This window comes from Habropoda laboriosa, unplaced genomic scaffold (genome assembly GCF_001263275.1).
Source record: "Habropoda laboriosa isolate 0110345459 unplaced genomic scaffold, ASM126327v1 scaffold360, whole genome shotgun sequence".
Classification (NCBI taxonomy): domain Eukaryota; kingdom Metazoa; phylum Arthropoda; class Insecta; order Hymenoptera; family Apidae; genus Habropoda; species Habropoda laboriosa.
In genome coordinates this window covers 35,018-47,692 of record NW_017100475.1, presented here as the reverse complement: position 1 = coordinate 47,692, position 12,675 = coordinate 35,018, and the positions used below count along the sequence as shown (strand labels likewise).

Sequence of the window (12,675 nt, the reverse complement as noted above, 5' to 3'; positions counted from 1 at the left end):
TGGTGCCAAAATTGTTGTACATTCGGTGTATCACATCGCTTTTCTCAATGGCACGTTCGATGGAAAACAGTAATAATTAGTCTCATGGGTTTCGTCCATTCATTCATTCCTGTAAACAAACGAAAAGTTTTCATTATTCCTGTGATCATTTGCTACTGTAATCCAAATTTACAATAGTATTCACTGGTAGTGTAGTTCTAATTTTCCAAGTTTTAAATTGGTCACGGAGTAACACAGCGATAGTAGTTCAATTGTTAACCGAGGCAGTTTCGTACCCCTGTGGCTTGACGTGCCCTATATTCGCTGTTGTAAGGATGGTCGCTCGGCTGCGGGGATATATTCAAACGTTAATAACTAAAGAACGAAGCCTCAAACGGAATTTTTTTGTTCTTCATTTTCGTCTTATCTCGGACTCTAAAATCACCTCTCTAATTTTCTCCCAGAAGTAGCCGATAATCCTGTATACTTAAGCACAAATCTAAATGACACATTTTTCTGAATCGTGATAAAGCTAGCTGCAATGTTAGATATCAAAAATCATTCTACACAGTTCGAACCTAAACGCCTCGATTAATAACAATTCAAGCTGAAAATAATTCGAGTAAAAACGTAAGAACTCTCGTTAGTGATAGTGATTTTCGATAATTCAACGTCAGTACTCGAAAATTGAATAATTTAAGAGGAATGTTGAATATGTAGACGTTAGTGATAGTGATTTTCGATAATTCAACGTCAGTACTCGAAAATTGAATAATTTAAGAGGAACGGTGAATATTTAGACGAGAGACAATTTACGATTAAATCATGAACAAGTAGTTCACTTATTCGTGACGGTATTTCTCGACGTGATCATGCCTCTCGGTTACAGAGTGCGAGGATCGTGGTTGCTTACAGTTTTACCGTGCTGACCGAGCAGCTACCGTACTTATGCATCGCGTTAATGATGATCGTAAAGCACGGCAATTGTTTCTTACAATTGTCCAAGGTAAGAGATGGTTTCGTGTCGTTTAGTTGCGTTGAACAAACGAACGTCTACACTTATAGCTCCGTCAGATTGTGACTAATATGATCAGCGATTGGCAAAAGAAAATGATCGACGAGGAGTTGGCGATCATGAATAAGTACGCCAAGAGGGGAGCGTTGTTCTCCTTTCTGTATAGCACTGAGGAAAAGAACAATATTCGACGTGTATTCGCACCTACATTCCATAGGGTTACCCTGCAATCACCGACAAACGTTTCATCGACACTATAAAGGGTGTTCCAGTTATTTTCTTATCAAACTTCATTTCGTATTATTGTCATAACCTTTTAATAAAGACAAAGTTTGATCAGAAAAAATTCGGACACTCTGTAGATTCGTCGACGGTGTGTTTCTATCGAGATATCAACTTTCTTGTACAGCAATGAGTTACTAGCAATAAGTTTTATTAGTAAATATAAATTGTGCACGTCAATAATGAAAAATTTCAGAAATAAAAGAAAACAGATGTAAACTATTCCATGAACTGTACATTATGTAAGTAATTGATCGGTGAATCGAGTACGTTTCATGAAAAGTATAGTCCCATCGCGTGATTTCAAGGTGGTCTCACCGAATGTGACAGAAATAAAAAAAAGAAAACAGCACGATTCGTTACGTTACCGTAAATTATCCTTCTCGTCGATAATACTTTTTATCAACGACAAGCAACATTGAATTTCCGTTTTATCGATACATGCTTCAGTAACTATATACATTGGAGTGTCCGTGTTTTCTACCGCGCCCCTCATACCGTTCATCCTGGACCTAATTTCACCTTTGAACGAGTCTCGTCCACGTTTGTACGCCTATAAAGCCTACTGTTACTTCAATCCGGACGACTACTATTATTACGTCGTGGGGTACACCAGCGCGTGCATAGGAATGGCCGGACTCGTGCTTGTCGGCGCTGACATTATTATGATACATCTTGTACGTCCAACCTGAGAGAGAATTATGCAGCAGAAAAAAATTATTCACATTCGACGATGATTATACAGATATCGTTTCGAGTATGCGGTGGCCACCGTTGAAAACTCAACGAAGGAGGAAATATACAAAATGAGGAGAGCAAGTTATATGAAACTTCGTGCAGCTTTCCAAAGTCACAATGCAGCTATGGAGTTTGTATTTTTTTTTCTCTTTATTTAAATATTACGATCGTGTTGAAAAACAAAATTTTAAAACTCTCGTTATCGAAAGTTTTAGGATACTTCAACGTCAGCATTCGAAAATTGTTATATCTATCAATGATTTGTTAATCGTATATAATAATTTTCATACGTTGTGTTCTTCGATATAGATGTCTGATGAAAATTGAGGCGACGTACACGTTGAACCTGGTTCCTCAGGTATTCATCACGATTGTAGTATTCAGTGTCACGTTGTTCCAGGTATTACTAGTATTATATGGTTAATTGAATTCATTTTTCTTCTTTCTTTTATGCGATAAATGATTTTCGTCGTTTAACCTGCGAATTTTTCGGGAATATCCACGAATATAGATAGCCGTGACAGAAATTAGCTTCGATATATGCAGATTGTGCACGTTCCTGATCGCACAAACTGTACACATGCTGTTTTTGACGATTCAGGGACAGTTCGTGATCGATTCGCATGATACAGTGTACAATGTGTGTATGGTGATTCTAGAGTAATCTGTTCACAGATACGAGGCAATTTGGTATAAGATGCCACCTAAACTTCAGTTGCTAGACGTTGTAGCGCTTAGAAAAAGCCTAACTCCTCCTATACTGACGGCGGGAGGGTTGATGCGGTTAGATTTGAATTCTTTCGCACAGGTGAATTAGATTTTGAGGGGAAAAAAGTGTTCTCTCTTATCGACACTGTTTCATCCAGTATATGAAATATTTTTTCAGCGAATGTAATTTATTTTCAGCTGCTGAAAGCTTGCGTCTCGTATTATACGGCACTGCGACCTAGCTACTCGGTCGAGAAATTCTAGAATTTAATAAAAATCAACAAGCGGAAAATTGAGTTTTGTGTGAAAAAAAGGTGTTTCCAAATAAACGGACAACATTTTGATTTCTTCTGTAGTAAATTTTAGGATTTCATAAAAATCAACACCTGCAGAATCGGTGGGAATTATAATTAAATTCTCTGTGAAAAAGAAGTGTGTACATACATCGTCTGCTAGAAAGATCAGTGATCTACTAGAAAAATATTTGTATAAGAAGCAAAATTATAGACAACGATCTATATTTCATTCCACGTGTTGAGTTGTACTAAAAACGCACTCTAATTCAAATTGCTATCTTTATAATTAAAATAAAGAACTAATTTTCACACGTGCTCCCATAGAAACTGAATTATTCAATTAAATAACACTTTTTCTCGTAAAACTTCTGAAATATATTAACACGACCAAGATATATCGTTTACTCACCAAATATCATCTATACTTTCCGCTTCGACCACATATTAGATAGGTGAAAAAAAAACAAAATTTGGACACGCTCATTCTCCTCGTCTCTGTAAGGGTACATGTCCACTTGAGAGTCTTTTTTACGATAGTTACTCTCCAGGTTACTATCAAATTGGACGTCCAGATCTCCGACAGCTCCGTATACACTAATAAATTTGACTATCGAAAGCAACTCGAGATAGTTTTACTCTCAAATGTACAAGTATTTACCCTTACACTGATGGCACATTCTACGACAATTTGGAATAAAGAAACAGAGCAGAAAGGATGCTTCTGTTTTATGCTAATACTGTTTGTGAACTGTAGTTAACACAGTAATGTGTGAAACCACTACCGACACCCTATTTACAAATGATACCAATTATTATTAATACAACTGCCGAATGGCATTTTCCTAATTGCTAAGCATCTATCGTTGAAACGATTATACTAAATGGAGCGCGGTTAAAAATAATGAAACGTCTACATACATCATGTCCGATGTGAATGCATGATTAAAAGCCACCTCAGCCTAATGGAAACCACATTTAATATGGAACAAAGCGTATTTAACCGACCAGTATGGGCCGATAAATTATTCGAGAAGGTAAATTATAGGACATTAAACTGATACCATACGTTTATCCGTGCTGAATTCTTCTTTCTTTAGCTCACAGTGGGAACTCGATTACCTCTCGAGTAGCACATCATCTCAACCTTAATTTCGATTATGGAACGGAACGAACTGGAGGAAACGTATCTGTACGTGAGCAAAAAATGTGGAGTTGTGGCTGGTATATGGCCGTACGGGAGCGATCGAATAAAATGGATCGGACGAATAACGATGATGCTCATCACTATTACATCTTTAATTACTCAGGCATGAGCAAGCTTAATTGTATTTACATTTTGGAAATCTATAGGTTTTTCTCGCGTTTCTCCTTCGATTTCGGTACACCTACTTTGCCCGGAAGATCAATTCGTAGAGGATGTTGAAAGAAGATGAAGAAACTTAGGAAGAAGCATATCGCAGATAAAGCGATACCGATTCTACATTGTATTTGTTCGATCGTAGATTGCAAACGTCCTAGTCAATCTGAGCACGGATACTGCGATAGAACAGTGCGGGTATTTTATGATGGCCGTGGGAATAATCTTAAAAGAGATGAATTACATAATACACGCGAGAGAGGTGAGATTACTGTATTTTCGTTACATTCTCTGTTGGATGATCGATAGAAATGTATCGTACGAAATTACAGCTGAAAACACTATTCGAATGCACATTCAACGATTGGATAACGAGCCGACCGAAAAGCGAAATGGACATTATGAACAAGTATGCGAGAAGAGGATTGTTTTTCAATCGTTTGTACGTCGGTAGGGTATAATTTGCGTTCACAATGATTCGTTAACCCGAGAAAAAAAGGATTCAATTTGAGATAGAATCGTTTCGTAAAAGATCAAAGGGTCCATGAACATTTTCTTATTCGGTTTCTTTCATTTTCACAGTAACTGGAATATGTTGCTTCACAATGTTTATCTCTGCGCCTTATATACCGCATGTATATGATGTTATGTTATCGAAAAACGAGTCACGAAAGTTGGGTTTCATTTACCCTGCCTATTATGGCGTTGATCAAGACAAGTATTATTACTATATAATAGCTCACATGACATCTGGGGGCTTAGTGGTGTTTTTCACCTTTATCTCCTGCGACACGATTTACATGAATATCGTGCAACACGCGTGCGGATTGTTGTTGATTTCTGGGTAAACGAATTTACAGATTTAATCCGAGTATCTTCTGGGAATTTTCAATCAAATTGAATCGATTTGGAAATGTTCTCAGCCACCGTTTCAAGTGGGCAATCGAAGAGATGGGTGGTAACAATGAAAAATTGAATCCCACGATGCTAGAGGGTATACACAGAAGAGTGTGTCAATCGGTTAAGGCACATCAGCACGCCATAAAGTCAGTATGATCTTTAAGAAATTTTTTGACCACGTTCTGACATACAGGACGTTCAACTAGCTTTAATATTGAATTCAAGGGATTATTCGCGAAGCCATTCTAGGTAAAAAATGTGTTCGTTGAAGCACATACTGCTCGAATGCTTAAAAAATAATTGCCACTCCCTTGTAGATTTCTGTAAATAGGTAAGTTTAATTTCCTTCTTCGATTCACGTTCGATTTTTAATGTAGTAGAGCCTTCACAAAACTGTGTCGACCCATGTGACACAAACTGTCTACTTGGGGGAAATTTTAATCCTTGATAACCAATTAACGAAGTGTCAGATAAAATTTTGTCGAACTTGTTTTTCGACTTACAATGACTTCAAATATTCCCATCTCTATTTAGTACAAAAATAAGCTGAACATTGTATCACGAGTCTTTACTATTTTTTGATCATTTATGTGCAATGTACATGACCAAAACAGTTACATTGAGAGGATTGAAGAAATGCACCATACATACCTGTTCATAGTGGTGCTAGTGGTTGTACTGGCGTTCAGTATCACCCTACTAAGGGTTAGTCAATTTTCAATTCACGTTCTTTCAAATAGAATAAATCTGCTTTAATCATGATACGATAAAATCTTTGAAATAAGGCGTCCATGATGGACCCTTGCGTGGAGTTCTACAAAGATTGCGTATTCTTGGTGGTGCAGCTCGTTCATTTGCTTTTCCTTGCCATACAGGGACACTTCGTTACAGTCTCGCATGACCAGGTTTACGATAGTATGTAAGTAGTCGTTTTAATTTTGTTCTTACGAAATTTGTCGTGTTCGTAAAATGCAATTTAATTCTGTTATACTTCAAAAACTGCGAAAAAGGTATATTTTTTGCTGCTCATTCGCAGGTACGATGCAGTATGGTACAACAGTACGCCAAGAACGCAAACTTTGTACATGCTAGCTTTGAGGAGGACTTTAACTCCACCACTGCTCACTGCAGGAGGACTGATTTCGTTGAATTTGGAAACTTTTTCGAAGGTAAATGTAACAATTAACGTAACGCTTCAACGATTAGAAAAATAAAATAAAATAAAAAAAGAATGTTAGAAGGCATATGAAAAAATACTTGTAGATATTAAAAACTTCTGTTTCCTGGTTCACGGTAATAAAATCGACAGTCAAGCCGGAGGACTGATAACTGAAACGAAAGGAAGAGTACACCAATTGAATTTTGCAGAACTCCTATTTCCTGTTATGCAATTGTTAAACTAGAAGATGTTTTGAGTTTCATGCGTATACATATATCGCCGTTTAATTATTCGAGATATTTTTGTAACAATAGAAATTCTAGAAAACTTGATGTGGGCAAGTTAAGAAATTAGGCAGATTTTAGTCGTACTAGTTGTACACTTTAAAGGTTCTTCATACTTGAGAATCTTTCAATATTCCTTCTTTCGATTGGTCAGAAGTTAACAAAGTGAATGAAATTACAGTCAAGTGGGCCATGTATACTTAAACTGTACTCAAAATACTCTCAACATTTTACGTATAGTAATTTCCAGTAACGTTACTACTGTTAGATACATCTGTGCAATATTTTTCATGAAATTGAAATTGTTATCGTTATAATTCAAATAAAGAACTAATTTTCACAAATGTTCTTGAACAAAAATGTCTTATTCAATTAAGTAACACTGTTTCTCACCAAATTTATGAAACGCGACGGAGATACAACATTTACTCACGAATGATTTTCTACTCTCTTCACTGCCAGCACGTATCAGATGCGTGAAAAAGTAAGATATGGAAACTCGGTAAGGGTACGTGTCCATCGAAGACTTTCTCTACGATAATTCTTCCCCAGAGTATTCTCAAATTGTGTATCCAGCAGTATAAACCGTTTCAGCGATGACACAGTCTGTGACAACTTGTACTAATGAAACAGTGGTATTAAACACAGGCGAAAAGATGCATCTGCTTCTTGCTAATACTATTTGTGAACTGGATATAACACAGCAATATGTGAAACCACAATCGATACCCTATTTACAAGCGATGCCAATTATTATTAATACAAATGTCAAATGACATTTGCCTAATTGGATAGTTCATCGTTAAAGCAATTACTGTAAACCGAGTACGGTAAAGAATAATGAAACGTCTATATTGATCCATTAATGAAGTAAGTGGACGAGTGAAAAATGCTAAACGTTCTTTTACCCAGCAACATGGACTGATAAATTATTCGCGGAGACAAATTAGTACAGTAAATTAACAGACTGGTAAGACAATCCAAGATAGGGTCAGCGCTCTTAAACCCACCAATATGCACTTAGTACATTTTTCGAGCAGGTAGTTTAATAACAGCAAAGTGGCGCCAAAACAATATCCTATATGGCTATGAATTGAATTATTTCCTTTCTTACCGCGCAACGAGAACGAGTTTCGCCGTCGAGTACGCAACATCCACCTTGAACCTCAATTATGGAAGCGGACGACGTGGAGAGGAATTATTTGTACATGACCAAAGGATAATCATCGCTGCTTCACTCGAGATCTTTGCAGAGGTAAATGTAAAGAATTAACACGCTAGCTTCTCAATTAAAAAATAAAAAAAAACACTAGAAGTGACTAACTCCGCTAAAATTATATTTACTAAATTTTTTTTATGAAGATTTAAGCACCGAGCATGTGTTTTGATACTAAAATTGGAAAATTTTCAAAAAGTGGAGTTAAATATTTTGCCTTTTCAGTGGCCACACCAAGATATATCATTTTACTCCCCAATTAGTTTCTATACCATTCACAATGACTTCCCAGTAGACACGTGAACGAATTCGAAATTTATACCGCTTCATTTTTCCATTCTCCGTGACTGTGATGCAAAAGTCCGTGAGAAATTTGAATAAAGAAACGGTGTAGGAAATCGATGCTCCATTCTGTTAGCTAAGCTATTTCTAAACTGAAGTTAACACGGCGATACGTCCGACATTTTCCGAAACCTTACTTCTCATGTCGTTACAAGGGACATACGTTTAATTGATACCAACCACTACTGAAACGTTTATACTCACATAACGTGCGGTAAAAATAATGGAGCGCCGTGCATACGTCATTTCTGAACTAAAAGCGTGATTAAAGCCGGCAGCATGGTGGTAACGAAAAAATGAAAGTCTAACCGTTCTTAGCTTACTGCTTCAAGTGGGCAGTGGAAACTGTGATTACCAAGAACGAGAAGATGCACACCGAAGTGGACGACACGTATAGAAAAGTGCGCCATTCGATCAAGGCTCATCAACACGCTTGCGTACTAATAAATTATTCGTGCCGATACATTAGCACGGCAAACTGGCGCCTAAGGAATATCCCACGTAATGAATCGAATTATTTCCTTTCTTGCCGCACAACGAGAACGAGTTTCACCGTCGAGTACGAAACATCCACCGTCGTCTTAATTATGGAAGCGGACGACGTGGAGAGGAATTATTTACACGTGAACAAAAGATGCGGAACAGTGTCTGGTATATGGCCGTATGGAAGCTCGCGATCAAAATGGATTGGACGAATAACGATGATATTCGTTACAGTTACAGGCATGATGTCCCAGGCATGGGCGCAAGTTTGACTATATTTACAATTAAAATTTTATTATCAGACTTTATCGAATCTTCTTATCAGAATTTTCCTATCGGAAGAACTTTGAAGAAACGAAGAGGCACAAGATGAAAATATATATTAATATGTAGTGTTTGTTCCATGGTAGATTGCATACGTCGCGGTGAATCTATCCATAGATAATGTAATCGAACAATGCCCATTTTTCACAATCGGCGTGGGACTACTTATAAAGGAGGTGAATTACATCCTCCACGAGGAACAGGTGAATACTCTGCTATCCGTTATCTCCGACACATACGGTGAAATAACTAATTGAGACGAAAATTACAGCTAAGATCGCTTTTGGGGTGCATATTCGATGATTGGTTAATAAAGCGGCCGAAAACCGAAATGGACATTATGGACAAGTACGCTAAAAGAGGCCGGTTTTTCAGTCGTTTGTACGTTGGTAGGGGAAAAATTCTCGTTGAGAATGATACATTCACGAATACGTCGCTTCGAAATCGAGGATAAAATATGTCTATTTCAGTGTAACACCCCTTCGTAAACGCTTCTTCTGCTAACTAACCCAATTAATTCATTCGTCCACTATTCTTACTCTTATTATTATTATTCCTACTTCTCTGTATTTCACAGTAAACGGACTGTTTTGCTACGTTATATTCACCTCAGTGGCGATTACGCCTCGTGTTCTCGACCTTATTTCACCGAAAAACGAATCGCGTGGGGTTGACTTCATTTATCCTGCATACTACGGTCTCGACGAGGAGGAACATTATTACATTCTGATGGGTCACATGCTCTGCGTGATAACTGTAGTGTTTTTCGTGTACATCTCCTGTGACACGATCTACATGAGCATCGTTCAACACGCGTGCGGATTACTGAACGTCTCTGGGTAAACTATTTCTGCGTGTAACTAACGATATTACCTGGAAATTTGGATTAACACCGAATGGAAATATGCTCGTAGGCATTGCTTCAAGTGGGCAGTGGAAACTGTGATTACCAAGAACGAGAAGATGCACACCGAAGTGGACGACACGTATAGAAAAGTGCGCCATTCGATCAAGGCTCATCAACACGCTATGGAGTAAGTACGATTATTTAGAAATAAATTCGACCTGTTTAGAATATTCGTTCTTCCACCATCATTTACATACGTTTATTCAATATATGTGTAAAATAGATATATTATGCAGATCGAAGACGTTCACGACTCGTACCTGTTCATAATAGTCGCTTTAATCATGCTGTCGTTCAGTATCACTCTAGTCAGGGTTAGTCAATTTTCCATTCCACGCAAAATAAATATAATCTGCTTTGTTAAATGATATAATCGAGCGTTTGAAATTAGACGTCCATGATGGACCCTTGCATGGAGTTCTACAAGTATTGCGCTTTCTTGGTGGTGCAACTGGTTCATTTGCTTTTCCTTTCTATCCAGGGACACTTTGTTATACTCTCGCATGACATGACTTACGACAACATGTGAGTAGCCGTTCTTACGCGAATTTCACTGGAAGTTAAAAATTGCCAGGAAATTTCACTCGTTCAAAAAAAAAGAAAATGCAATTATCAGTTCTATCGTACCTCGAAGATTTCAGGAGTTGTTCGTTCGCAGATATAGCGCAAAATGGTACAACAGTTCGCCGAGAACGCAAACTCTGTACGTGCTAGCTTTGAGGAGGAGCTTGACTCCGCCATTGCTCACTGCGGGAGGACTGATTTCCTTGAATTTGGAGACTTTTGCCGAGGTAAATATGAAAATTAACGCGATACCTTCTCGATTAACCCTTATGTCAATAACCAGAATTGTCGTCTACTTTATCGTCCAATTTTAGTAGTTTTCTGATAACAAAATACTAGGATAGGAAATTTTACCTGGAAGATCAAATATTTTAAGCGAGAATTATGCAAAGGGGTACCCGGTTATTGACATAAGGGTTAACAGAGAAAAAAGGGACACTAGAATGGTCATAAGAAATATTTCTAGATCTTAAAAGGGTCCGTTTCCTTTTTCACGGTAATGAAATCGACATAAACAGCGAGGAATTGATAACCGGGACGAAAGGAAGAGTACAACACTCGAAGAATTTGTTAATAATTCTTTGACCTGTTATGCAATTGGACAGTATACAGGATTATTCAAATATATAAGTTCTAATTCTCACAAATTTTTTTGAAATACATTGACAAGTCCATTAGATGTATCGGTTTACTCTTCAATTTATTTTCTGTACTTTCTACTGCGACCATTTATTATAATCCTCCGTGGACAGTGTTGAAAATTCGATCAAAATCGTTCCCCTTGTTCTCCGCGACAGTGATGCAAAAGTACGTGAGAAATGTGAATAAAGAAACGGTGTAGAAAATCGATGCTCCATTCTGTTAGCTAACAGTAAGCTATTTCTAAACTGAAGTTAACACGGCGATACGTCAGACAGTTTCCGACACCCTACTTGTCATGTCGTTACAAATGACATATGTTTAATTGATACCAACCACCACTGAAACGATTATACTCACTTAACGTGCGGTAAAATAATGGAGCGCCGTGCATACGTCATTTCTGAACTAAAACATCATTTACATACGTTTATTCAATATATGTGTAAAATAGATATATTATGCAGATCGAAGACGTTCACGACTCGTACCTGTTCATAATAGTCGCTTTAATCATGCTGTCGTTCAGTATCACTCTAGTCAGGGTTAGTCAATTTTCCATTCCACGCAAAATAAATATAATCTGCTTTGTTAAATGATATAATCGAGCGTTTGAAATTAGACGTCCATGATGGACCCTTGCATGGAGTTCTACAAGTATTGCGCTTTCTTGGTGGTGCAACTGGTTCATTTGCTTTTCCTTTCTATCCAGGGACACTTTGTTATACTCTCGCATGACATGACTTACGACAACATGTGAGTAGCCGTTCTTACGCGAATTTCACTGGAAGTTAAAAATTGCCAGGAAATTTCACTCGTTCAAAAAAAAAGAAAATGCAATTATCAGTTCTATCGTACCTCGAAGATTTCAGGAGTTGTTCGTTCGCAGATATAGCGCAAAATGGTACAACAGTTCGCCGAGAACGCAAACTCTGTACGTGCTAGCTTTGAGGAGGAGCTTGACTCCGCCATTGCTCACTGCGGGAGGACTGATTTCCTTGAATTTGGAGACTTTTGCCGAGGTAAATATGACAATTAACGCGATACCTTCTCGATTAACCCTTATGTCAATAACCAGAATTGTCGTCTACTTTATCGTCCAATTTTAGTAGTTTTCTGATAACAAAATACTAGGATAGGAAATTTTACCTGGAAGATCAAATATTTTAAGCGAGAATTATGCAAAGGGGTACCCGGTTATTGACATAAGGGTTAACAGAGAAAAAAGGGACACTAGAATGGTCATAAGAAATATTTCTAGATCTTAAAAGGGTCCGTTTCCTTTTTCACGGTAATGAAATCGACATAAACAGCGAGGAATTGATAACCGGGACGAAAGGAAGAGTACAACACTCGAAGAATTTGTTAATAATTCTTTGACCTGTTATGCAATTGGACAGTATACAGGATTATTCAAATATATAAGTTCTAATTCTCACAAATTTTTTTGAAATACATTGACAAGTCCATTAGATGTATCGG

The 12,675-nt window shown here is 37.5% G+C and overlaps 3 protein-coding genes across 3 annotated transcripts; all 3 read left to right on the top strand.

The window, feature by feature from the left end:
• The first annotated feature begins 943 nt into the window (after nt 1-943).
• Nucleotides 944-2,986, top strand: LOC108575990. Its single transcript, XM_017938929.1, has 8 exons — nt 944-985; nt 1,045-1,186; nt 1,727-1,883; nt 2,022-2,144; nt 2,324-2,414; nt 2,526-2,647; nt 2,690-2,822; nt 2,921-2,986. Exons 1-8 carry the CDS (start codon nt 944-946, stop codon nt 2,984-2,986), a joined length of 876 nt encoding a protein of 291 aa, XP_017794418.1.
• Nucleotides 2,987-4,980: 1,994 nt separating this feature from the next.
• Nucleotides 4,981-6,601, top strand: LOC108575989 (odorant receptor 2a-like). Its single transcript, XM_017938928.1, has 6 exons — nt 4,981-5,219; nt 5,299-5,421; nt 5,890-5,980; nt 6,061-6,194; nt 6,312-6,444; nt 6,539-6,601. The coding sequence occupies exons 1-6, from the start codon at nt 4,981-4,983 to the stop codon at nt 6,599-6,601; spliced, it is 783 nt and encodes a 260-aa protein (XP_017794417.1).
• A 2,309-nt stretch (nt 6,602-8,910) lies between these two features.
• LOC108575988 lies at nt 8,911-10,121 on the top strand. The gene is made up of 3 exons (XM_017938927.1): nt 8,911-9,025; nt 9,661-9,922; nt 9,998-10,121. Exons 1-3 carry the CDS (start codon nt 8,911-8,913, stop codon nt 10,119-10,121), a joined length of 501 nt encoding a protein of 166 aa, XP_017794416.1.
• The last annotated feature ends 2,554 nt before the right edge of the window (nt 10,122-12,675 follow it).